Source organism: Myodes glareolus, chromosome 10 (assembly GCF_982192425.1).
Source record: "Myodes glareolus chromosome 10, mMyoGla1.1, whole genome shotgun sequence".
Classification (NCBI taxonomy): Eukaryota; Metazoa; Chordata; class Mammalia; order Rodentia; family Cricetidae; genus Myodes; species Myodes glareolus.
Genome location: NC_142035.1, coordinates 24,842,939 through 24,868,455, shown reverse-complemented (window position 1 = coordinate 24,868,455; position 25,517 = coordinate 24,842,939). Strand labels below are relative to the sequence as shown.

General features: G+C 43.1%; 1 protein-coding gene and 1 pseudogene across 2 annotated transcripts; one reads left to right on the top strand and one right to left on the bottom strand.

Annotated features, from left to right (window-relative positions):
* Nucleotides 1-524: 524 nt before the first annotated feature.
* On the bottom strand, nt 525-25,365 carry Cdk5rap1 (CDK5RAP1 mitochondrial tRNA methylthiotransferase). Of its 2 annotated transcripts, none has more exons than XM_048431508.3 (14): nt 25,236-25,365; nt 22,798-23,120; nt 22,298-22,401; nt 21,652-21,686; nt 19,666-19,766; nt 17,695-17,905; nt 16,206-16,326; nt 15,331-15,561; nt 12,197-12,294; nt 11,012-11,067; nt 9,437-9,567; nt 7,482-7,631; nt 6,042-6,182; nt 525-759 (listed from the first exon to the last, which is right to left on the bottom strand). In XM_048431508.3, exons 2-14 carry the CDS (start codon nt 23,099-23,101, stop codon nt 673-675), a joined length of 1,770 nt encoding a protein of 589 aa, XP_048287465.3. In that variant the 5' UTR covers nt 23,102-23,120; nt 25,236-25,365; the 3' UTR covers nt 525-672. The 2 variants fall into 2 exon arrangements, with proteins under 2 accessions (XP_048287465.3, XP_048287466.3); XM_048431509.3 differs by lacking the exon at nt 25,236-25,365 and adding an exon at nt 24,851-25,210.
* On the top strand, nt 12,896-13,969 carry LOC125398652 (heterochromatin-stabilizing protein CFDP1 pseudogene; annotated as a pseudogene).
* Nucleotides 25,366-25,517: the final 152 nt, after the last annotated feature.

Sequence of the window (25,517 nt, the reverse complement as noted above, 5' to 3'; positions counted from 1 at the left end):
ATTCAGGAGGAGGGAGGCCAGCCTCAATTACAAAAGACCCTACTTCAGGGGAAGAGGTGGGTTGGAGCACTATAAACATTAGTTTTCTTTTTCCCCCTATGGCACTGTAGATCTAACCCAGGGCCTTGCTTATTCTAAGCAAATATTATACCACACTAATTTACTCCCATAGCCCTCATATAACAACCACTAAAGGAGTAAGGATCTGATCTGAAATCTAGTTCTAATTATTCTATGCTACCATCTTGGATTTTGATTTTCGTGGTTTTTGTTTTTGCTTCATGAAGGTAAGTGCAATGGTAAATAACCCATTTCTCACAGTTAAAGGAAAAGCTGAAAAAGATGGCCATGATGAAAACCCTCAGGTCAAAATAACTAAATAAGTAAATGAACAAGTAGAGGTGGCTAGCAGCTGAGTCAACAGCATTAAATAGCAAACACTGTGCTGAGAAGCACTTACCATAGAGAAAGGCAAGAACCCCATAAATGGGCCTAGATGAAAATGAAAAGTAGAGACAAAGGAGTCATTTAATTTTTGAAATTTATTGTTGTAAATCTGTTCAAGTGACAAGGAAATGTACTCTTCCATTCGGTACAAAGGCGCTTCATGACTATTGTCTTATCTCCAAAGCACGAGGAAAAACTGTCCAAGTCTACCCTTAAGTCACCCACTCATGTCAAGCAATACACTGATGAGTCTTTCATGGTGGTCCTGCAGAGAACATGTCCTTTGAGAGTCTGAGAACTGGCAGAGGTGATCTGAAAGAAAACCCACCAAAAGAAGACAACGTAACCTGACGTAACATGGAAGCTCACGGTACTTGTGAAAGGAAGACACAGACAGAACAGTAATGCACATGAGGTAAGAAGTCACATGCTCCCTCAGGTGTAGGAGGCCTGGGAGGGACTGATGGGGAACCTCCTTCAGCCAATGGCCTTTGGGAGGCTGGACCAGGCTGGGGTGTGCCGTCTCAACCACAGTGATCAGTATTCTGACAGGGCGCACAGTTGCACACCTGATGGGCTAGAGCTATCAGCTCAATGTCAGCTGACCTCCGGTGTGCTCAGCATGAAAGGGCCTAGCCTTCTGCAGAAAGGGAGGACTGAGCCACAGGCCCTGAGGCAGACTGGGCACAGCAGGACACACCTGGGCTGCTGCTGGCAGTGGAGTCTTCTTCCCTCTGCAGTTCCCTTCAGTCTGTTGCTAGGCACACAGTCTCCCTGACCGCTGGTGTACTTTCCACGCTCTGGGAACACTTCCTTTTCAACAGAGAAAAGGCCTCCAGAGCCTTGTGCAGGCCACCAGATTCGTTTGGAGTTTAATGACATTGTTTTGTTTTCATTGGGCTTATTTTTAAGGTTACTTTCTACTTATGGCACAAGATACTGGCTTCCCATTTATGGAGGGATCTAGAGTGTCCTTTAGAAATAATAAATTTATATTTATTTTTATTTTTTATTTTTTCCTCTTTATTGAAAATAGAGTTAGGCGATGATGGCACACACCTTTAATCCCAGTCAGTATTTGGGAGGCAGAGGCAGGTAGATCGCTGAGTGTTCGAGGCCAGCCTGGTCTACAAGAGCTAGTTCCAGGACAGGCACCAAAAAAGCTACAGAGAAACCCTGTCTCGAAAAACAAATCAAAACAAAAAAAAAAAATTTTTTCCTTACATAATAAATCCTAATTACAGTTTCCCTTCCCTCCACTCCTCCCTACCTCCCCTCCTAACTGGATCCACTCCCTTTGTGTCTCTCAATTAGAAAACAAACAGGTAGCCAGCAGTGCTTGGTACACACCTTTAATCCCAGCACTTGAAAGGTAGAGGCTGGCAGGTCTCTGTGAGTTCCAGACCAGTCTGGGCTACAGAACTAATTCAGGACAGCCAGGGTGACACAAAGAAAAGCCATGTCTTGGGGGGGAGGGGAGAAGAAGAGGAGGAGGAAGAGGAGGAGGAAGAGGAGGAGGAGGAGAAGATGAAGGCGAAGACGAAGACGAAGACGAAGACGAAGAAGAAGAAGAAGAAATAGGTTATCTTGCCAGTGGAGGCGCACACCTTTAATCCCAGCTCTGGGGAGGCAGAGGCAGGTGGATCTCTGTGAGTTAAATGCCAGCTTGCAGGCTGGAAAGATGCCCCAGCAGTTAAGAGCCACTGTCTGCTCTTCTAAAGGTCCTGAGTTCAATTCCCAGCAACCACATGGTGGCTCACAACCATCCATAATGAGATCTGGTGCCCTCTTCTGGCCTGCAGGCATATAGGCAGGCAGAATATTGTACACATAATAAATCTTTAAAAAAAAAAAAAAGCCAGCTTGCTCTATATAGTGAGTTCCAGGCCAGCCAGGTAATAAGACCCTATCTTAAAAAAAAAAAAAATGCAAGTCAAGTACAGATCCATCCCAAATAATATCTCACCATTTTCTGAGGAGCACATGGCTCTTTCTCAGCTCCAACTGTAAGACCACATGTGAGTTGGGCTAGTTAAAGCCATCCTTAAGATTTTTTGTTTGTTTGTTTTGTTTTTCAAAACAGGATTTCTCTGTGTAGCTCTGGCTGTCCTGGAATTCTCTCTATAAACCAAGCTGGCCTCAAACTCAGAGATCCACCTGCCTCTGTCTCCCAAGTGCTGCGATTAAAAGCGTGTACCACTACCACCATAAATATCTTTATGATATTTTTGATCAAATGCTAGTGAGAAAGTTTATTTTGTCTCTGTTGAGGACTGAATGGCTAGGACCCCAAAGTTATCATTAATCACATTTCTCATCAGAACAAGCTGATCCATTAATAAATATTTACAAGGTTCTTACTGCAAGATAGAAATGACCTTTTATGCAGGAAATACAAATATAGACAAAATAAGTACTTCCTTACCCACAACAGAGTTTCAGAGAAAGGCAGGTAATAAACATATACATAAACAAAAATTATTTCAGGAACTAAAAAATACTCTAAAGATTACGGAGAACAGGTAGTTAATAGGCATGGGAATTAGGCAGGAAAAGTTGCTTCCAAACAATGATGTTCATGTAAGGCATCTCTGAGGTAACAATAAAGAGATAACCTTAAAATTAAAAGAAAGGAACCAGGCAAAGATCAAGAATCTCCCAAGCCAAAACAGTATGTCTAAGTTCCTGAGAACAGAAGAGAAGAGAATCGAAGAGACAAAAAGAAGGTCATGTGACTGGGAGAGAGAGAATGAGAGGACATTATAGAGATCCAAAACTGTGCGCCTATTTCACCTTGTCTGAAGGTCAGAGAGTTTGAGTTTATTTTGTTCTCTCAAAGTTGTTGACAACAAGTGTGGTTACACACCCTGACCTGCGGTGTGGTTACTTTGTGCTTTGGACATTAAGACAGCCCATACAGGTAGATCCACTCCACCCTGATCAAAGGTCAGAAAACTCAAGTATACTTCTGCTCCTTCTTTTGAAATAGGTTTGACCTAGGCAGTGACTGCCTTCAGGACATTTGATCTAGGGTATGTTCACTGCCTAAACAACAGAATGTTTAACTCAGGATATAGTTGTTTGATGTTTCAAGTATTGGAGCAAGTAACTGTTCTGGTTGTGCTTTGTTTCATGTTAAAGCAGTCTTCTGCCTTCTCCCCATTTTTGCACTGAGGTATAAAAGTGTATGGAAAATTAAACATGGGCAAACTCAGAAGTCAGAACTCAGTATGCAGCAGGCACAGAGTTGCCCTCCCCATACTATACATGTCTCCGTGTTTCTTTCTTATCTCTCTGTTCCTCCTATCTAATGTTTCTAATCCTCATGCCCCTACCCTGAAACATAGAAACCCGCTGTGTCTAGGATCACGGCAGAATTCACCCCAAAAAGGTGGATCCCGACAGACGTCAAGTTGGAAAGTTGCTGGGTTAGATCACATAGGCCTGAATTATACTCTGGCTCAAAGGAAAAGCTAGTGGAGGGCTCAAGCTGCAGAGTAAATGATTTGAATCAGAAGGATCACACCAGCTGTCATGGGGCAGACACTAGAGGAGAATAAGAACAGAAACAGAGAAGGTGAAGTTTCTAGAATTCTCTATCACTGCTAGCAGGAGTGTAGAAAGCACCTGGGTTATTCCTATTACAGAGATGAACACTCATGTGCCTTACAACACATGTACAGGAATATTCACAGCAGTATCATGTGTACTAGCTCCAAACTGGAAACAACCAGCATGGCTCACCAGCAATACCACACATAACAAATTGTCGTGATGAGAAAACACACCCACAAAAGAACTACAGAAAGTAAGTTGAGGAAAAAAAACAGAAATTCAAATTATGTACTATAGAATTCAGTTTGCAAGAAATCAAAACCAGACAAAACCAAGCCATAGTACAAAAGTGGGACAGGGTATGCACAGGCCTACAATTCCAGGACTCAGATGCCTGGGGAGTAACTACAAGTACATAAAGGGCATTTCTGGGCTTCAAAAACCATTCTTTTTAATCTCAGAAATAGCTACCTGAGTGAGTCCCCAAATCATGATACTGAAACTTATTAATTATGAATGCTTGGTCCTAGCTTAGGCTTGTTTCTGGCATTTTGTTTTTGTTTTTTTAACTTAAATTAACTCATTTCTTTTAATCTATGTGCTGCCCCAAGGCTCACTTACCTCATCTGCATACTGTTCATCCTGCTTTCCTGCTTCTTCTGCGTCTGGTTAGCTGGCCCCCAGCTGGCTGGTCACAGGCTGGTTGGCTAGCTCCCTTTTCTCTCTGTCCCCAGCTCTGCCTATCCCTCCTCTGCCTAGCTATTAGTCATTCTGATTCTTATTAAACCAATCTTATGCTTTAGGCAGGCAAGGTTAAATAGCAACACATCTTTGCATAGTTAAACAAATATTGTATTCCACAACAGCTATCCTCCTGCCTCAGACTCCTAAGAGTTAGGATTGCAGGTATGAGTCATTAATCTGATTATCTTTTTTAATTGAGTCATTCTCAATGATGTACAGTTAAGCTCTGTGTTTTTTAAGGTATATATTTTCTACCTTGTTTCTACTAAGAATAACATTTCTTCTTTTGGTAGGGGAGGAAGAAAGACCCAGTCTCTCCATGAAACTCTAGCTGACTTGCCTAAAACAGGAGCTTGTGAACTTCCCAGAGCAGATGCTGGGAAGGGAACTTGGGTCCTCTGAAGAAGAGGAAGTACTCTGATAACCCATCTCTCCAGGGGCTCTATATGTGTTTATATGGCGCCATATAAATTAAGAGAGAATGATGATATAATTAGCCCAAAATTCCTTTTAGTTTATAGAACTTAAATCTTTAAAAAGTCAGGTAATTCAAATTTGTAGGTAATCCAGGTTTGGTGATACACACCTTCTATCCCAATGCTCAGAAGATGGATCTCTTTTGAGTACCAGGTAGACACTCTCAGCAATTAAGAACACACACTTTGGGGAACAGAGAGGTGGCTCAGCAGGCAAGAGCAACGGCTGCTCTTCCAGAGGACCTGGTTTCAATTCCCACACCCACATGACAGCTCACATCAGTTCTGTAACTTCAGCTCCAGGAGGGATCCAGTGCCCTCTACTGGCCTCCACAGGCTCTAGGCACACACATGGTGCAAAGATACATGCAAGCAAAACATCCATACACATAAAATAAATGAATAAATTTAGAGGGGAAAAATGAGGGTTGCCTGTTGCTCTTCCTGAGGACTTGAATTCACTTCCAAGCACCCACATTAGGTGGCTCTAGCTTGTATCTCTAGCTCAGGGAGATCTGAAAGAAATTTCTGGCCTCTGCAAGTATCTACATTCACATGCACATATACACACATATACACACAACTAAAAATAGTAAAAACAAGGTCTGAGAGATGGCTCGCTGGTTAAAAGAACTTTCTGCTCTTCCAGAGGCCTGTTTGGTTCCCAGCACCCACACTGGAAATTCCCAACTTAATTTAAGAAGAGCATTTCTTGGTCCAATGTCAGGGAAGGGAAAGGGGACTATGCGGCCTGCCAGTAAACTGGCTGTGTTCTAGGTTTTGTCAGATAGACAGAACAGGAAACTCGAGACACCTTACCTTCACCAGCACATAGTCCCCAGGCTGAGTTCTGACCTTCCGCCCAGAGTTAGTGACATCCTCCAGCTCTGCATCAGGGAAGACCACCTTGAGGTTTGCATCATTCCGCCCACACAAGTCTGTGGAAGAACGTTTGCTAAACTGTAGAAAACAAAGACAAGAATGTATGCATCTGTCAGTAGTAAGTTTTAGGAGGCAGACATTGCTCCTGTTGTCTGTGTGGATGGCTGCTTCAACAATTGGACAACATGCAGTGCACAACAGCAACAAAGTTCTGTTGACTATTTTAATGAACCCATGACTCTTTACAGACTTGGCTTCCACAATAATGAACTTTCAACAAGCATGAAGTCCAGGTACTCGTGAGTGAGTGATGTGCTTAACAAATCAATGTTCACGACTCCTGACCTCACATTAAGCACTTAGGACTGGCCCAGAGTTTTTGGTCCGAGTGACTTGCTCCTCTTGAACATGCCAATTTGAACTAGACTCCACCAGAGCCTGGGACCAGGAAGAAAGATAAGCCTCAATGAGAAGATCAAGTTCTAGAATAGAATTAATCTATTAAATCTTAATCTAAGTCTTTCTATTCCTGTCAAGATTCAGTAACAGGAACCAAATTTACCCTCTTCTCTAAAATCAGAAAATAAGACAAAATACAAGAAACAACTGTATTTAGAAATCAGAAAACAAATCACACAAGACCTCGGCCTGACTGAAGTGGAAAGCGAATGAAGTGAGTCCTCCCTCCAACCCTGCTTTCAAACAGAAAGGCACCTGTCACCAGAGCATGGAAAACAAAGGAGATCTCAAGAACAGCATCAGGTTCTCTTCCATAACAAGAAAGATGAACCTGAATTCAGGCTGCTGGATGGCGTAGGAAAGTAAAGAACAAATTCTGGAAAGGAGAGGGATAAGCAGAAAGAAGAGCTCTAGAATTCTCTCTGGTTTTGAAAGTGACAGAAAAAAAAACTAAAAATAAAAAAATTTTAAAAATGAAAAATAAAAAAAAAATAGAATTCTCTCTGGGTTTCATGATTCTTTACTAAACAGATATGTGTAAAGGAAAAACTCCAGAGACTCGGGTCAACAGAGTAACCTGGGAACTATCAGCTAGACGGTTCTGGGTCGTGGAGTATTTGTCTAGCATGCAGGGGCCCTGGGTTTGATACAATTACCACACAACCTGGGCAGGACGATGCACTCCTGTAATCACAGTGCTCAGGAAGATATAGGCAGGAGAATCAGAAATTCAAGATTACCCTTGGCTACATAGTAAGTTTAAGGTCAACCTAAGTAAGCTACATGAGACCAGGTCTCAAAAAAAAAATTAAATTAAATTTTAAAAAATCAGAATCAAGTAAGACCTAGATAAAGAAAACACATAGTGTTATTTTTAAAAGTAAAAAAAAAAAAAAAAAAAGATACATGTGACCTTACCCCCTCAACCAATACCAGCTGGGTGTGGCCCACTGAGGTCTCATTGGCTTTTGAAGCCTCTTCTCTGAAGACAGTAATAAGTTCCTCCAAACGCCTTAATTTTACTTCTTCTGGAACATCGTCCTTCAGCCTATGATATGCTCGTGTCTTCTGTTAAAAAGACAAAACAGAACAGAGGTCACTAAGGAGTTGTAGAATCCTCAGGGCACAAACGAGAGAATGTGTTCATTCTACTCACAAGTTACAGATGTGTAATCTGGTCCAAAACCCAAACCTGAACCAGACTTATTTCTCTAGTTCTAGGAACAGTCCATGAGAAAATGGTGACTGAAATAGAATATTTGTAGAGTCATTCTAAATTTAGCAAATGAAAATCACACTCATGGCTGGCAGGGTGGGTCGGGGGCAAAGGTACCTACCACCAAGCCTGACAACCTGAATTCAACCCTAGAACCCATGTAGTAGAAGGAAAGAACCAACTCCAGCAAGTGGTCCTCTGGCCTACACACACACACTGCAGCACACGCACATTCCTACAAATACATACACACAAAATAAACAAGTTTATAAATAAATACATTTAAAAAGAAAACCACAGACTCAAAGTTCATATTTATATCTGAACACAAACTAAATAATAATAATCCATGCTCTAAACTATTCACTGCACTGTCTATAGAGACACAGATGTAAAGCAGCCTAAATACTCACCAACTAGTACCTAGTAGACTATGGCTTAGCAACACAGTGGAGTATTACATAACTGTTAATAAAATAGCTCCACGAATACTAATGTAATTGTTCCAAAATATCCTGCCAACTAAAATTAGGAAAGTACAATCAATGTGCATGTCTTTGGTATAGGAAGTAGTCATGATTATGAATACATGAAATATATCTGAAAAGTCACAGAGAAAATCACTAGAGTTCCTTCAAGAAGGGAACTAAACCTGGGAGCAACAAAAGGGAGAAGTGCTTTACCCTTCACACTTCCTACCATAGCACATATCACCTAGTCAGAACAACAGCTATCCTCGGGAAGTGTCTAGAAACTCTCCTGGGTACACACTTACATACGTCCTTATGCTCAAATCAGGTGGAGAACCACCGAGCTAGGAAGAAGTCAAGGAATAAAAGGAAAAGCTGAACACCACTGTCTGGATATTCAAACCACTCTGCCCTGAAAGAACTACCATGCCCACAGAGGAAAACCGAGTGGGAAATGGGCATAAGATCCCACTTGATGTTAGCACGCTGTTGACAGCAGCGACCGTGCAGGAAGCACCACACTAAGTGCATTATACACACCACCTTATTTATGCCTCAAAACAGCCTGAGCCGGTATTGTCATTCCCACTCCAGGAAGCAACTAAGGACTTTAGACAAGGTCACTGTTACATGACAAAGGTACAATTTGAGTGCCATATTTCTACTGTGTATTGAAAGGCCATTTTCCATCTAGACCAATCTCATAAATAATTTCTTTTGTGCATCTGTGATGTCCACAAAAAGGAAGCAATACGGAATGTTACGGGCTCTGGGGAAGTCTCACTTCCAAAATGATTTTGTAAAAGACACTGGCCAATTGAAACTGACTACAGAACACGAGCAGTGCGCTTTGGTTTTGTCTTGTTTGCTTGTTTGTGTTTGTTTTTGTCTTTGAGACAATCTCAGTCTACTCCAGGACAGTTTCAAACTTGAGATTCCCCTGCCTCAGCCTCCTAAGTGCTGGAATGACAGGCATAAGTCACCAAACCCAGCTACTGTAAAATATTTCATAAATAGGAACAGTAGCATGGTATTTTTTTCATATCAATTTGCTGAAGTTTGTGGTGGCTAACACCTATAATGCTAATGATCGGGCAGCTAAGTGAAGTAGAAGGAAAACAGGTTCAAGGCCAGCCTGAGTTTTATGGTAAGAGAACGATGCTAATTGTCTCCCATTCAAGACTCACCTGCCTCATGCTGTAAGCAAAGAGAAAACCGGTATTATACTGGACTTCTCGAAGTAAAGACACTGTCTGCAGGTGATCATCCTCTGTCTCTCCACAGAAGCCAGTGATGAAGTCGCTGCTGAGGCTCACACCTGCCAATACACAACAAAGGACAAGGGACCAGTGCTCAGAGTACTGCTTCTGCCTACCTCAGAAGGAATGTGGGCATTTACAGAGTCCAGAAGGAAGGAAATCAAACGGTACAGATTTCCAGACTACTCCGCCCACATCCAAGTAAAACAGAAGTCATTACAGAGCAAGGGAAAGAGGCTTGCTTTTCTACATCATGCCAGAATTGGCTTCTCACTCGACATTTCCTTAAGCACTAGAAGATAAATCTTGGTTTCAAATGCTGGATTTAGAGATATTGCAGAAATGCAGTTTCAAATCAGTCCTGCTTTTGCAGGGGAGGGTAGGAGACAGTGCTAAAGACTGAACTCAGAGTCTAATATATGCTAGACAAGCACTCTACCACTAACAGTCCAGCCCCCAGGTCCTGCTTTTACTAGTCAATCTTTCAGTGCTTCACACAAACATATACATCTATGTATCTTGTTTTGTTGCTATTGTTTGAAGATAGGAGACTGTTTCTCTACTGTGTTAGAGACAGAACCCAGGGCCTCTACCTCTAAGCTAGACTATAGCTATGTATTTTAGTCAATTCATAATAACTGCATATGTATATATGATCAAACATTGAATTTAATTTAGCATTATGTTCATTTACAATGCAGTAGCAAAAATTATCAGATACTGAATACTTAGAAAGTGCTATATGTCACTACCTATTCAATTGCTCCCAAAATTAGATAACATGAGCACTATTTACTCTATTTCATAAATGACAAATCTTCCTTGTTGTCACATAGCCAACAATACAAAGCCAGTACATCCAATGGCCACGTCATCCTGCCCCATCAAAACACAAGTATATGTGCATAATACAAGAAGCATGGTGGCATACACCTTTAGTCTCAGCACTCAGGAGACAGAAGCAGGTGAATCTCTGTGAGTTCAGGGCCAACCAAGCTAGTAAGTTCTAGACTCAAAAAGAGAAAAAATAAAATTTGAGGTAAATGTCAGGCAACATCCTCAACCAAATCTAAGCAAAACAAAACAAAAATGGTAATTTTATTAGGAGGAAGGGGAAAGGAGAGGGGTAATCTAAAGTCTGCCTAATTATAGTGGAATAAGTGGTAGTGCATATTTATAATCCCAGCAATGGCAATGAAGGTGGAAGAGCAAGTTCAAGGCCACCCTAAGCAACACAACAAGATACTGTCAAAATTCAAGTGCTAGAGATGCAGATCACAGCATATGCCCATAAGACATGAGGTATGGATTAAATCTCTTGCAAAACACACACAGTCAGAAAGATGGAAAGGAAAGAGGAAGAGAGGAAAATAGAGAAGCAGAAAATGAACATGAAAGTAGCAAAAACTACAAAACGACACCATAAGGAATTTGCCAAAGAGGCTGGTAATTGAGCAGAATGAATGCGGATGTGGTAATGTGCTCAGCACTTCTTAAATGTACCTGGGATACAGTCTCTGATATGATGAACCAATGCCACATAAGCTTCCCTTGAATATCTGCAGCAAAGAACAAGAAGAAAAGACCTAAATGAACTATTCATTCTTTTTTGGGGGGGGGGGAAACGGGGGAGAGAAACAGGGTTATAAGGGCTCATGTAGCTAAGTTTTCCTTAAACTTCTGTTCCACCTGGCTCTACCTCCCAAGTACTGGGCTCATAGGGGTACACTACCACACCCAACTCAATCTTATTTAAATGAGCACTATAGAGAGATAATACTATGCATTCCCACATATATTCATTTTTTGATTTTGGATTTCACAGCCACAAATCACACTAGAGAAGTATATGAAAGCACCCCTTTGGGTCACTGAGATGTTTCAGCAAGTAACATTCTTTTTTTCATGCTTCACCAAACCTGATGACTTAAATTCAATCCCTGGGACCTACATGGTAGAAGAAGAAAACTAACTCCCGACAGTTGTCCTTTGATTGTCCTTCCAGCTCCTAAGGATCTTTCATTTAATAAATCAAGAAAAAAAATTAAACACTGAAGAGGACTTGTAGGGGCTGAAGAGATGGCTCAATGGCTAAGAGCACTGAACCTAGGTTGAGTTCCCAGAAACCACAATGTAGCTAACAACCATCTGCCACTCCAGTTTCAGGGGATCTGATGCCCTCTCTGGGCTCCATGAGCACTGCATGTACATGATGCAGACATACATACAGGCAAAACACCCATACACATAAAATAAAATTTAAAAAAAGAAATAGGATTCCTACACCTTTGCCTCTGTGGAAAATAAGGCAAAGTTCCAGTTCATATTAACCCCCAGTCCTACCTCTGCAAATGTATTTCCAAAGTGAGTCAAGTGATCTGCATTTATATTCTAAGACCTAAAAAACTTTACTATTCTTGCAAGTTAAAAGACTAAAATTTCAAATATGGCACCCAACAAGCACTTAATTTTAAAAATGTTAAGCAAATAAGAGATTCGATGCATATTCTGCTTATGGGATACACAGAAGCAAGTTCAACTGTCCATAGATATATTCAAACAACAATCACTTATTAATTTGCTACTGTGTGTTATACATCATACTAGGTCCTTAGCAACAAATGCAGTGTTTAGTGATTCAAAGAAACTGGAAAGGTAAAGGATGTCCTCTCCCCCAGTGAGTCTGACCCTCTCCGCATGGCATCCAGTACACGGTTGCTTCCGCTCTGGGCTGGCAGGTGGATCTGCTTACAGATGTTGTGTCTCTCGTGAATCAGCTGCAAAACCTGATGAAACAGAGCACATGGGTTACCTAAGTCTCATCAAGGAATCCTGTAAAAACGAATACTCTCTACATCTGGGAGGGGTTGCTGTTGTTTCATTTTGTTTGAGAGAAGATTTCACTGTGTAGATCAAGGTGGCCTCTAGCTCAGCAATCTGCCTGACTCTGCCTCCTGAGTGGTGGAATTAAAAGTGTCTAACACAGTACTCAGTAGGATACTCCTCTCACTGTTTCTCCTCAAAGACAAATTTTCAAGTAATTAAAAGGTTGACTGGGAACTGAGGACAAAGCTCAGTGCACTGACTGCTTAGCAGGGACGAGGTTCTGGGCCCAGCACCGCATCAAACTAGGCATGATGGTGCATATCTTTAATCTCAGCACTGGGGAGGAAAGGGAAAGAATCAGGAGAACAAAGCCAGCCTCAACTACATAGCCAACATGGGCTGAGTGAGACCTGTCTCAAAAACCAGAAAGAAAGAGCCAGGGCATGCCTTTAGGGCTGCCCTAGCTGCTAGTCCAACACCTCTATGGTCTCACCCTAGAGCTTTGCTATTTGGGGGTAGTGGTTGCAGTCATTTGGGTAGCAGGCCCCAAGTGACAGCAGCATGGAGGAATTCGACTCCGAAGACTTCTTCACGTCGGACGAGAATGAGGACTACGTGTTGTCAGGTGGAGAGTGCAGTGAAGATGATGTCAACCAGTTAGTGAAGGAGGATGAAGTGGATGGTGACGAGCAGACTGAGAAAACCAAAGGGAAAAGAAGGAAGGCGCAGAGAAAACAAAGTGGCCTCTTGTTAGAAGACGAAGAGGAGGACGGCAAGGAAGAATCTGGAGGTAGTAGCAGTGAAGAAGATGAAGAGGACCAAGAAGGAGGCCTTGGGTCTGAGAATGCAAGGAAGAAGAAGGAAGACGAATTATGGACCAGCTTCCTTAATGATGTGGGACCAAAATCAAAAGCAGTTCCAAGTCCACAAGTTAAGGCAGCAGAGGAGACTTAAGAGACTAGTTCAAATAAATTGTTAGTCAAAGCAGATGAACTGGAGAAACCTAGAGTCAGAAAAAGTGAAGATCACCAAGGTGTTTGACTTTGCTGGTGAAGAAGTGAGGGTGACGAAGGAAGTAGATGTTGCACCTAAGGAAGCCAAATCTTTCCTCAAGCAAAATGAGAAAGAAAAACCTCAGGCTGTTGTCCCTTCAGCAGCACCAGCGCTCCCTGCTGGATCGGGGATAAACAGATCAAGTGGCATGAGCAGCCTTGGGGGAAAATTAGAGTCAAAAACCAGAAAATGAGCACCCTTGAGAAGTCCAAATTGGACTGGGAGAACTTCAAGGAGGAAGAAGGGATTGTGAAGAACTGACTGTCCATAACCGAGGGACAGAAGGGTACACTGAACGGAAAGCTTTTCTGGATCGAGTGGACCACAGGCAGTTTGAAATTGAATGAGACCTCAGGCTGAGCAAAATGAAACCTTGACATTCTGGGGAGAATTAGTAGCAGTTTGTTCCTATTGACAATGTGAGCTCTTCTGTGTGTCTGTGAACTGTCTCCAGTGTTCATCGTGTTTCCAGCAAGGCCCTTTTCTACGTTGCAGTTTGGTTTATGTATCTTAATCTTAGCTGGTTTCATTCATTTTACTTTTTAAAATTTGTCTTTAAATAAACAAATAGAAGTCCTCAAAAAAAAAGTTAAATCAATAAATAAATAGAAAGAGCCAGGCAGTGGTGGCACACACCTTTAACCCCAGCACTTGGGAGGCAAGAAGTAGGTGAATCTCTGAATTCAAGGTCAGTCTGGTCTACAGAGTGAGTTCCAGGACAGCCAGGTCTACACAGGGGAACCCTGTCTTTAAAAAACAAAAAACAAACAAGCAAAAAGAAAACAAAGAAAGAACTTTTTATTATTCAGTAAGAAATAAAACAATCCAGTCCAAGTAGAAAAGGTGGATGATTGGATGTCTAGCAAACATGTGTGCTACCTATTCAATGTGTGGCACTGTCCCAAGTCTGAAACGTGTTTATTCTCAACAACCCACAGCACTAGGTTATTACTGCTCTCTTTTCCCAGATAAAGACAACAAGCTAAAAAGTATCTTTATATATCTACTAGCAAAAGAGTACAACATCTGGAATTTGGGTTTTTTTTTTTCCTTTTTGACATTTCTCTCTTCTTTTTTTTTTTTTTTTTTTTTTTTTTTTTGGTTTTTCAAGACAAGGTTTCTCTATAGCTTTGGAGCCTGTCCTGGAACTAGCTCTTGTAGACCAGGCTGGCTTTGAACTCACAAAGATCCACCTGCCTCTGTCTCCTGAGTGCTAGAATTAAAGGCATGCGCCACCACCGCACAACCATTTGTTTGTTTCATAAAGCATAGTCACAGCCAGGCAGTGGTGGCACACATCTTTAATCCCAGCACTCAGGAAGCAGGGGCAAGTGGATCTAAGTGGGTTCGAGGTCAACCTGGTCTACAAAGTGAGTTCCAGAACAGCCAGAACAACCAGGACTGTTATACAGAGAAACCATCTCAAAAAAACAAAAAAGAAAAAAGACAGTCTTGCTAAGTTGCCCTGACTGACTGGCCTGACACTACGTAGCTAAGGCTGGCCTGGAACTCATAATCCACCTGTGTTAACCTCTCAAAGCTAGGATTATAACCATGTATCACACACTGGGCAAGAGCTAGTATCTGAGCCCAAGTGTGTCTCAGGCTACAGTCTGGGCACTTTCCCCATGACATCACATTGCCTCCCCTGTTGTTCTCACTGTATCTCCTCCTCCTCCACCACCATGTAGCTGCCCACTTCGATAAACTTCTCACTACACAGGTGGTCCCAAGTTCCCATGGGAAACCATCCTATCGCCTTCCTGACCTTAGGGAACTTTAAATCCTGCCCAAAGGCCAGTAGTTCTGCAAGGAGATATTGCAATGTAACACAGAATCCCCAAAGCAGGACTCAAGGTCTCCGCTGTATACTACTGGGTCCAGGCAATCATATGCCTCAAGATGCTGGTAAGTTTGTTACAACGCTAAATATCAACACTCACCTCATCGGGAAAATCCTTGGGGTGGGGAGAGGTGAAACGGATCCGCATTTCTGGGTCTATTCTTGAAACCTGATCCAGAAGATGAGAAAAACGAAGCCCCCCTTGTTTGGTTTTATAGTTGGTAGTAAAACCACGGCTGAGGTTGGTAGACACTGCGTTATTGAACTGGACCTGCGAATTGTCCTGATAACTATTAACATTCTGGCCAAGAAGTGTCACTTCCTTTACCCCCTAAAAACAGAAAGAACATGTTGAAAACTAGTTTAAAATCTCTTGAACAACAGCATCATGTTAAACCACCAATTAAAAATTAGCTAAATCTATCAAGAACCATATAGAAACCTGTCATTAATACAATAATTTCACATTGGAGTATTTTATCTAAAGATCAGGCCAGACAGTGATGGTACATGCCTTTAATCCCAGCACTTGGAAGGCAGAGACAGTCAGGTATCTGTGAGTTCAAGGACAGCCTGGTCTACAGAGTGAGTTCTAGGACAGCCAGGACTGTTACACAGAAAAACCCTGTCTCGGGAGGGAAAAAAAAAAAAAAGACTGAACAGAATAAAACCTTAAATAATAAAAGTGTGTATGCCTATAATCTCAACACTCAGGAAGCATAGGCAGGTTTCTGTTAGCATCTCAATCTTTTGAACAGAATATATCTTTTCAAAAGGAGTTTTGTACTGTGGGGGGGGAGTTAAAATGGGGGAGAAGGAGATGACTTTAGTATTTAGGCAGGTGAAAACAATTTTATAAGCCACCAGTGATGGAACTATCTGTGGATAGTAGAGAGGCACAGGCTACAAAATTAGAAAGGTTGTCCTCAGCCTGCCCAGAGCATGCTCAGACAAAGAAAGCTTGGAGAACCTTACCTGTTCAGACAGCTTCCTCACTTCATCTAGAATGGAGGCAACCGGCCGACTCCTCTCCCGGCCACGAGTGAAAGGAACGATACAGTAACTGCACATGTTGTCACAGCCACGCATGATTGATCTAAGGGGACAGCACCAGAGCACAGTTAAGAGAGGAGCAGTGTTGTCTTGGAAGGTCGCAAGCAATGGGTCACAGCTCTAAAGTTCTCTTGGGATTTTTCTTTGACTCTGGATCCTCCTGCCTCTAAGCTCACATTGAACTAACGTGGAATTTCTAAGTATAATCACAGACTATAAGCCAGACTATAATTGGTAGACATGCTGGTAAGGAAGCACAGTAGTGAGGGGAAGGAAGAGGTCAGACTCAGCACTGTGGAGTCTCTACTGTTTTTACAGGTATATTGGCTGGAACTTTTACATAGAGATTAAAAACAAACTCTATTGTCTATCTATGTTATAAAAGAGATCCTGAATTTAAAATATAGTTTGCATTTCTCATACAATTTTTTTCTTTGAGACAGGGTCTTCTGTGGATCAGACTAGACTTAAATTTGTATGTAGCAAACACCATGGATGAGGATCTTGAACTCCTGATGTTCCTGCCTCCATCGCCCAAGTGTGTTTACAGATAGCATCACTGTATCTGACTCCAGCTTTGGTTTTCTGACATAGGGTCTCTCAAAAGAACTCTCAACTGCCTAGTACATGCTGTGGAGCCCAGACTGCCCTTGAACTCACAGCAAGCAATGTTCCTGCCTCCTGCTCCCAACTGTTACAATTATAGGTATGAGCCTCTTCCTGGCTGCTGTTTTCTATTTCTAAGAGAAGGGCTTTCCAAATTACACAGATTAGCCTGGAACAATAGAACCCAAAGTGATCACAAACTCATAACAATCCTCCTCCTGCCTTGGCCTCAGATTGTGAGCATATACTATAGCAGCTAAAAAAATATTTCCTTAAGTGAAAATAAACACAGAACAATATTTATGTTTTAAAAAGGAGGGTACGGGCTGGAGAGATAGCTCAGAGGTTAAGAGCACTGACTGCTCGTCCAAAGGTCCTGAGTTCAATTCCCAGCAACCACATGGTGGCTCACAGCCATCTACAATGAGATCAGGTGCCCTCTTCTGGTGTGCAGGCATACATGGAGGCAGAATGTTACAAATATAATAAATAAATCTTTAAAAAAAATAAAAAATAAAAGGAGGGTAGAAAAAGTATCCATATGAGCATATGACTACATATACAAGGGATAGTTCTAGAAGGATTAATAAGAATGACTGCCATGGAAACCTTCGAGAAATGGTCTGAGAGAACAGGGAAGATGGGTGAGAGGGAGTCTTACTATATCACGTGCTGTTTTCTGCATGTTGTATCCTAACTTTCAAACTCATTACTATTAGGAACTTTCCATTCCTAATAGTAAAATTAAACATACTATTCCAAAAGTAAAAGAGAAGGAAGACGCTCATCCCCAAGTATCACTCACACAAAGGCAGAAGTGGCACTGGGGCTCGTTTGGACTGGCATGATATCTGCATAGGTCTCATCCAGAGAGAGAAGCACGTTTGCTGCCTGCTGACCTGACTCCACAACAGCCAGCAGTCGGGGGAGGTCTCGATAGGCATCTGGACCAGCCAGGAGATCCACCATTTTCTCCCTGTTGAGGATCTCTCCCTTCAGTCTCTCAGCCATGCAGCCTAGGAAGTAAAAGAAACTCGTACCTCTTCTACAGTTCATCTGGATTCCTGGCTTTTGCTCAGTGCATGTGATTGATAACTTGCATTGGAGACCAGGGCACAGAAAACTTCTCTAAGAGCTTGGTATTATCCTTCAAACTGGACCCACACCACGGAACCCACATCTTCAAATACAAGGAGACCACAGAAATATTTATAGCAACTCAATTAAATGCCTAGGGTTACAGGGAGGCATCCAAAAGCCTCTCCCCATTCTTTTCATCATTGCTGGGAGTGGAAGACAGAGCCTCCCACATAAACCAAGCATGCCATGAGTGAGCAGCATAGTCTGCCCCCCCGAAAGCCCCCCAAAACGAGCTACCTCTTCTCACAGTTAAAAATCCTTACCACTGAGACAAAAGATATCTTACATCAGAAGCCTGTTCATAAATTTGCAACTACACTCACACATTTTTCTCTTTCAGCCCACAATACTTGCTAAACCAATGAGAAATGATAAAATTAATACCCCCAAACCATCATTTTATTATCCAGTCTTTATTTTCTAAAATACAATTGAAATGTCACTGCATGGGGGCAGCTACAATGATGTGAAAGGAATTCAGCTCGTGCAGCGTCTCTCTATACTAGCCAGTACAACTGGATATGCTAGCTGTGTGCTGACATCGAGAGTGAGGACGGTAACTACAGGACAGTGGACACAGTCCACAGTGCATAAAGTTAAAAATACCAGCCAAATTCTGCGACAAGAAGGATGCAGAGATTTTTCTTTTGATTAGCATATTTTTTACACTTATTTATTTATTTAGGGTGTGTAGGTGTGCATATGCTACGGTACAGGGGTGAAAGTCAGAGAACAAAGTAGTCAGTTCTCTCTTTCTACCATGTGTGTTCTCAGAATCAAACCCAGGTCAGTAAATCTGATGGCAAGTTCTTTCCCTGCTGAGCCACTGGCCAACCCCCCCAAGCATTTATTTTTGAAATATGTTTCCTGGCCATCTAGAGCAGAACTGTCCAGCCAAACTTTCTAACAAGATGAAAGGAGTGCTGGATGGAAAAGACTGGAGGGGCCATGTAAGCTGGTGGTCTCATCAGCTGTGGCCACTGAGAAATGACGGGAGGGGCCGTGTAAGCCGGCAGCCCCATCAGCTGTGGCCAATGAGAAATGACGGGAGGGACCATGTAAGCCGGCAGCCCCATCAGCTGTGGCTACAGAGAAATGACGGGAGGGGCCATGTAAGCTGGTGGCCCTGTCAGCTGTGGCCACTGAGAAATGACAGGAGGGATCGTGTAAGCTGGCAGCCCCGTCATCTGTGGCTACTGAAAAATGACGGGAGGGGCCGTGGAAGCTGGCAGCCCTGTCAGCTGTGGTTACTGAAGCTGAAAAGGGTCTGATGCAAAGGAAGGAGAGGATTTTTGAAATTTTATTTTAAATGTGACTACTGACGACCAGACAGGTCAGGGCAGACCTGGATTCACACTTGGGCATGCTTCAGTAGCTCTCATGACAGATGACTACACTGGGAACTCAAGCTGCCCTTCAGACAGCCTGCATATCAGATATTTACATTATGATTCATAACAATAGTAAAATTACAGTTATAAAGTAGCAACAAAAATAATTTTATGGCTGGGGTCACCACAACATGAGGAACTGTATTAAAGGGTCCCAACATTAGGAAGGTTGAGAACCACTGCTCTATAGGAAAACTCTAGGAACCCAAATCTCAAAATGTAGAAGTCTGAAAATGAATGGATACCTAGAATCCCAATTCTCAGAGGCACCCGGGAGCGTGGTCGCTTTGTCTTCAGGGCTTTCAGCTGACGTAAACGGTTCCAGATGGTCTGTTCAGCCTTCTCCCTGGAAGATCCAAAGAGACGAAAATGAGCAAGATAGAACAGGATGGGAGCAAAGGGGATGAAAGCCATGTGAGTCCTTTCAAAGGCATCTGTGTTTAACTCAGGGCAGGCACCACTTGCTATCATTCCCTTGCTCTCTAACAATGTCCTTCCCACACATCTCAAAATCCAGACGAGCCTTTAAACCAAACTCAAAACTACATTCTTCACAAACCCTTCCCAACTCTTCCATGATTCTCCTCCCTTCAAGTATCTCTACCTTAACTCTACTTCTCCTGAACTTGGAAGTTTGTTTTTATTGTTTCATACATTCTACAGCCCAGGCAAAACACATTATGTAGCCTGAACTGTCCTCAAACTCACAGCAACCCATCTCTCTTGACCACCCAAGTACTGGGATTAAAGGCATAAATCACCACCCCAGCTTGTATGATGTTTACTTAATATTTTCCATCAGATGTTAGTGAGCTACTTATACACCTGTCTTAGTCCCCATATGAGACCAAGCTCTTTGAAGCCTGGCTTTATAGAAGAAGGTTCATTTCTGAATCTCTCATAACAACTAGCTCAATATCATTCCGCAGAGGTCCCATAAAAAAAAAAGTGTCAGATCAACAAATTAATGCTAAAGGCAGCTGTGGAAATAGTAACACTAACATGCCTTCAACAACAACAAAAAAAAAAGAGTGGTATGTTCGCTTTTTTAAATTCATTTTTAAAATGTGTTATGTGTTTGGGTATTTTGACTACATGTATGTGCACCTGCCAACCATGTGCCTGGTGCCTGGTGCCTGTAGAGGAATCAGTCACCTAGAACTGGATCTTCAGACGGTTACAAGCTGCCGTGGATGCTAGGGATTAAGCCTGAGTCCTCTAGACAAGCAGTCAGTGCTCTTAACTGCTGACCCAGAAAGCACAATTAATAAAAACAGAAAGTAATATTGGGGTTCAATCTGAATATCTGAAAAGCAAAGCAGCCAGTCACTGGCTCTTACCTCGACCTCAGATCAAAATAGTGCCCCTGCCTCAAGGAATCTCAGAATGAGATGGAGACTGAGAGCTGTCTCCTCCTGTTTTATAATCCTCTCTAGTCCTAGGCATGCACCATTACCACCTGGTTTCTATGGCAAGCTAATGTGGCTACTGGGATTAAAGGTGTGTGTTATTGCTGCCTGATCTATAAGGCTGGACAGTGTGACTGTTTTACTTTTCTGATTCTCAGGCAAGCTTTATTTATTAAAATACAAGTGAATGCTACTACAGAGCCATCTCTCCAGTCTATCACTTTAGATGAACTTCCTGTGATCAAGTATTTCCTGGCAACTTCTGAAGATGTCATTCATATTCTTTCAGAATTCTGTTTCCCAACCATTGACTATACCTCAAATCACGTATATATATTGTCAAAATATGCCATTAATAGCCATAAAACTTCAGGAAATTTGGGAGCTCAGCACTTTGGGTTTTAAAATTCTATATAATGTATAGAGCTTGGTTTGGGCATTTTTGTGACTATTGTTTGCTTTTTAGACAGTTTCATGTGTAGTCCAGGCTGGTCTAGAACTTACAATCCTCCCAACTTTTACAGCGCTGAGATTACAAGTGTGTACTACCATGCCCAGATAAAATGGGTTAGGAAAGAAAAACAATGTCACAGAAAGGCTACTGTGAGAATTAAACTTATAAATCCATGTATACTGTACACACGGAACCCAACACACAGGACATGCTCAGCAAACCTCAGTTAGTTGTATTAAAACTATCTCTATTACAGAAAACTCCTAACTCTCAGTGACCTGAAGCCATTGGTTCATCTCCATAAGCAAGCCTCCTTGACATGATTACACACAGTATATTCACTCCCTAGGGAAAGAACAAATTTGTACCTGATAGAACACGTGACAAGAAGGATCACATCAGCCTAATGGAGACAAGAAAAACAAAGTTATAAACTTTGAAATTAGCTTTGCAGAATGACTACCATGTAGTCCACCTGTTTTTTTCTAATTATTACGGTAAAACAAACATAAATCTTATTTTAAACATTTTTAAGGATACAGTGCTATCATAAGAACACTTGAACACTATAGTGCAACCATTACCATCATCTCCTTCCAGAACTTCCCAGTGGAAGCTCTCTCCCATTATGTACTTTCTCCTCAAGCCTCACCACAAGAAGTCGTTGTTTTGCTCTGGTTTGGTTGGGTGTGGTTTAGCTGCTCTGGAGATACAGTCATGCCCTACAGTCACCATGGCCTCAAATTTGAGATCCTCCTTCCTCCACTTCCCAAGGCTAGGATTACAGTCACATGTGACCACATCAAGTCTGATAACCCCTTTCCTGAAGATGAACAGCATCATTAAAGCTCAAAATAGCTGGAACACCAGTATATGCCAGTCCTACGGTACATGTCACTCAAAGGAACTAACTCAGCAGGCAGCATCCTCTCCCCGAAACTCACTGCATCTAAGAGCCTGCACCAAGGTAGGTAGCCCAGGCCCAGGAAACAGGGAAGCAGGGAATGCAAGCACCTCTTGGATGTTGCTGGTCCGCAGGTAGCCGCTCTTCTGTAAAATGGACCAGGCTATCTCTGTGTCATTCACATTCATCTGGCAGCCATAGGTCTCGAGATAGACTGCAATGAAAGGTAGACTGAGTAGGCAGAGGGTCACATGCTTTGAGCTTCCTTCCCAAAGCACTCAGAAACCCAAGACAACATGTTATCCACAAAGTCCCTTGTTACCTCAACCCTAAAACACCATCAACTGCTAGATGTACCCCAAAATTAATAAAAGCCTTTCAGAACAAAGGAAATACAACATCATATACACACACCTACTATACCTACTATAAACAGGGTATTTAAAATGTAGGGGAAATGTGCTCCTTAAGAAATAAGGAAATGGGGCTACAGAAACAAGTAGAACAGAAAGGCTAATGATCACTTTTATCCATCTGAGGAAACACTAAATTCAAGTCTCCATATTATAGTCCTCCCTCTAAACAAAGGGAAGAGTAAAGTAAAACCAACCTTTTCGCTGCCTTCCTAGAAGTTCAGCCCCTGTGACATAGGGGGGTGGGTCCTCCACTTGTGGAGAAGATGGTTTCTCTTGAAGAACTGAAGCACTTCTTAAAAAATGCTGAAAAGTTGGCCCGGCAGCAAGCCTGGAGCTGAAGTCCTTTTGAACATCTTCTGAGCTCTGCCCCTCTGGACTTGACGTGGTGGGGACACTGCCATGTGCCCTGCAGGCCCTGAGCAGCAACCAGGACACAGAGCTCAGGGGCCCCCACTTTAGAGATCTCTGTGCTTGGAGGAGACACTGTAATGGATGCATGGCACCTGCAGTCCTAAATCTGCAAAAGAGTGAAACACATCAATACACATTACTGCACACTCTCTACAGGCATGCTCTGGACACTTCCTCCTCACAAAAGCAGAAGAGAGTATGTTTTGGGGGAGGGGCATAAGAGGTGTTGAGACATAATCTCAGTATTATCCTGAGCTGGCCTGGAACGCACTCTGTAGTCTAGCCTGGGGGACAGGGAGGGCATAAGTTGGGGAACAAAACTAGGTTCTGTTTGTTTGTTCTTTTTTTTTTTTTTGAGATCTTGTTATATAGCCCAGACTGACCACAAACTCTCCTCATTCCCCCTGCCTCAGTCTCCCAAGTACTAGGATCAGGAGCATAGACAACCATATCCAGTTCAAAGGCACTCTTGACAGTCACCTTAACCCAAGCATGATAAACCTGCAGTCTCAGTGACTTGGGAGGCTAAGGCAGGAAGATCATTTGAGTCCAGGAGTTCTAGGCCTACCTGGACAGTCTACCAAGGTCTCATAAAGTGTACAGTCTCTCATGTTGGGAGTGGTAGCACGTGCCTTTAATCACAGCATTTGGGAGGCAGAAGCAAATATGGATCTCTGTGAGTCTGAGGCCAACTTGATCTACAGAGCGAGTTCCAGGACAGCTAAAGCTGTGCAGGGAAACCCTGTCTCAATAAAACAAAGCAAAACAATCTTACAGTCTCTCGAATTTACAGGTTTATAGGTGGAAATAACTAAAGTAGGGCAGTGAGATGGCTCGGTGGGTAAAGGCGCCTGCCACCAAGCCTGACTTGACCCACAATGTGGGAAGAAAGAGCTGATTCCCATAGTTTGTCTTCTAATCTCCATACACACACACACACACACACACACACACACACACACAAACCAGATGTGGTGGCGCAACCTTTAATCCCAACACTCAAGGAGGCAGAGGCAAGCAAATCTCTGTGAGACTGAGGTCAGCTTGGTTGACAAAGTGAGTTCCAGGACAGCCAGGACTGTTTCTATAGAGAACCCCCATGGGGGGAAGGGGGCATAGCAAATGCAAGTAGGACCTAACCACCGGCCAGGTGTTATGAAAATCACGCAGTAAAAATCCAGTCAGAGTGGTAGTCACAGCTTTAATACCAGCACTAGAGAAGTGGATTATCTGTGAGTTCGAAGCCAGCCTGATCTACTGAATGAGTTCTAGGACAGCCAGTGCCACACAGAGAAACATTGTCTCAGAAAAAAACAAACAAACCAAAACAGCTGGATGCTAGGCACTGGCAGCACACACCTTTAAACCCAGCACTCAGGAGGCTAAGGCTGAGGCAGGGATTTCCTCAAGTTTGGAGTCAGCCTGGACTAGAATGAGACAAACAAACAACAACTTTAAAACTTAACTTGGTCAAGATGGTTCAGTGGATAAAAATGCCTGTGGCTCAAGTCTGAAAACCTCAGTTAGAGCTTCTGAACCCACCGTGAATGGGAAGAACTGACGGCGGGAGGAGGAACGACTCTGACCACCACACGCTGTGCCCACACTCACACACATAACACTTTTAAAAGGGGGGGGGATCCAAATAGTCATACTAAGACTTCAGCAACCATTCATTCCCGGCCCACACCTCTTTTCACAGTATGACCTTAAGAGTCAAAGTAACTGCTGTCTAGCCGGGTAAGCCCCGGATCAAGGAGCCTTCTTTATGAGCGCTGGGATGGGGCAGCGATCCTCTCTGTGAAACCTGACAGAGGAAATCAAATGCAAACTTACAGGTTTGCACAGGACAGCGCAGGCGAAGCTCTTTTAAAGGCAGTGGAAAGGGGCGGGACCACCTATCACATCCAAGCACATGATTGGGTAGATACTGGTGCTGGGCGTGGCGGGGCTATGCATAAACGCCCACACAATCATCCAGCAAGGCCGATCTGACCCCTTCTCTGCTTCCCAAGGGGAGACGCTAGGGCTCGGACGGTGGCCTGGCCAAGGACATGCAAAAGTAGACAGCAGGACTGAGCTACAGTCGCAGCGGTCTCTCTCAAGACCTCGCGCCGCCCAGTGACACCTTCCCCTAGAGCTCCCGGCTTTTCCTGCACGCCGCGAGCCCGGCTGCGCCACGGCGGGTGACCCGCAGCAAGTCCATCCTCAGGCCTCTCACCTCCCACAACTGCGAGGTCCCGCGCCCGAACCGGAAGCTCGGTCAGCTGGTGTGCGTCTCTCTCAGGCGTCCTCCGCTGCGCGCCTGGGTGGGCAACTTCTGTTCCGCTGTGACTTCCATCAGCCGTGTTCTAACGGAAGTGTTTCCTACCGGCCTGGTGGACTCCGGCCACTGACTGAAAAATATTTGGGTGTGAAACCTAGTTCTTTAAATACTAACCGTGTGTGGGGGGGGGGGGGGACATATTTAAATAAAGCTTGAAGTGTGTGTGTGTGTGTGTGT

Coding starts and splice junctions, on each gene's coding strand:
- Cdk5rap1 (XM_048431508.3), bottom strand. CDS start 23,101: ATGCATCCATTACAGTGTCTCCTCCAAGCACAGAGATCTCTAAAGTGG. Junction 19,767..21,651: donor CTTGTCACGTGTTCTATCAG/GTACAAATTTGT, acceptor TGGATCTTCCAG/GGAGAAGGCTGAACAGACCA. Junction 760..6,041: donor GGGACTATGTGCTGGTGAAG/GTAAGGTGTCTC, acceptor GTTTTCTTTCAG/ATCACCTCTGCCAGTTCTCA.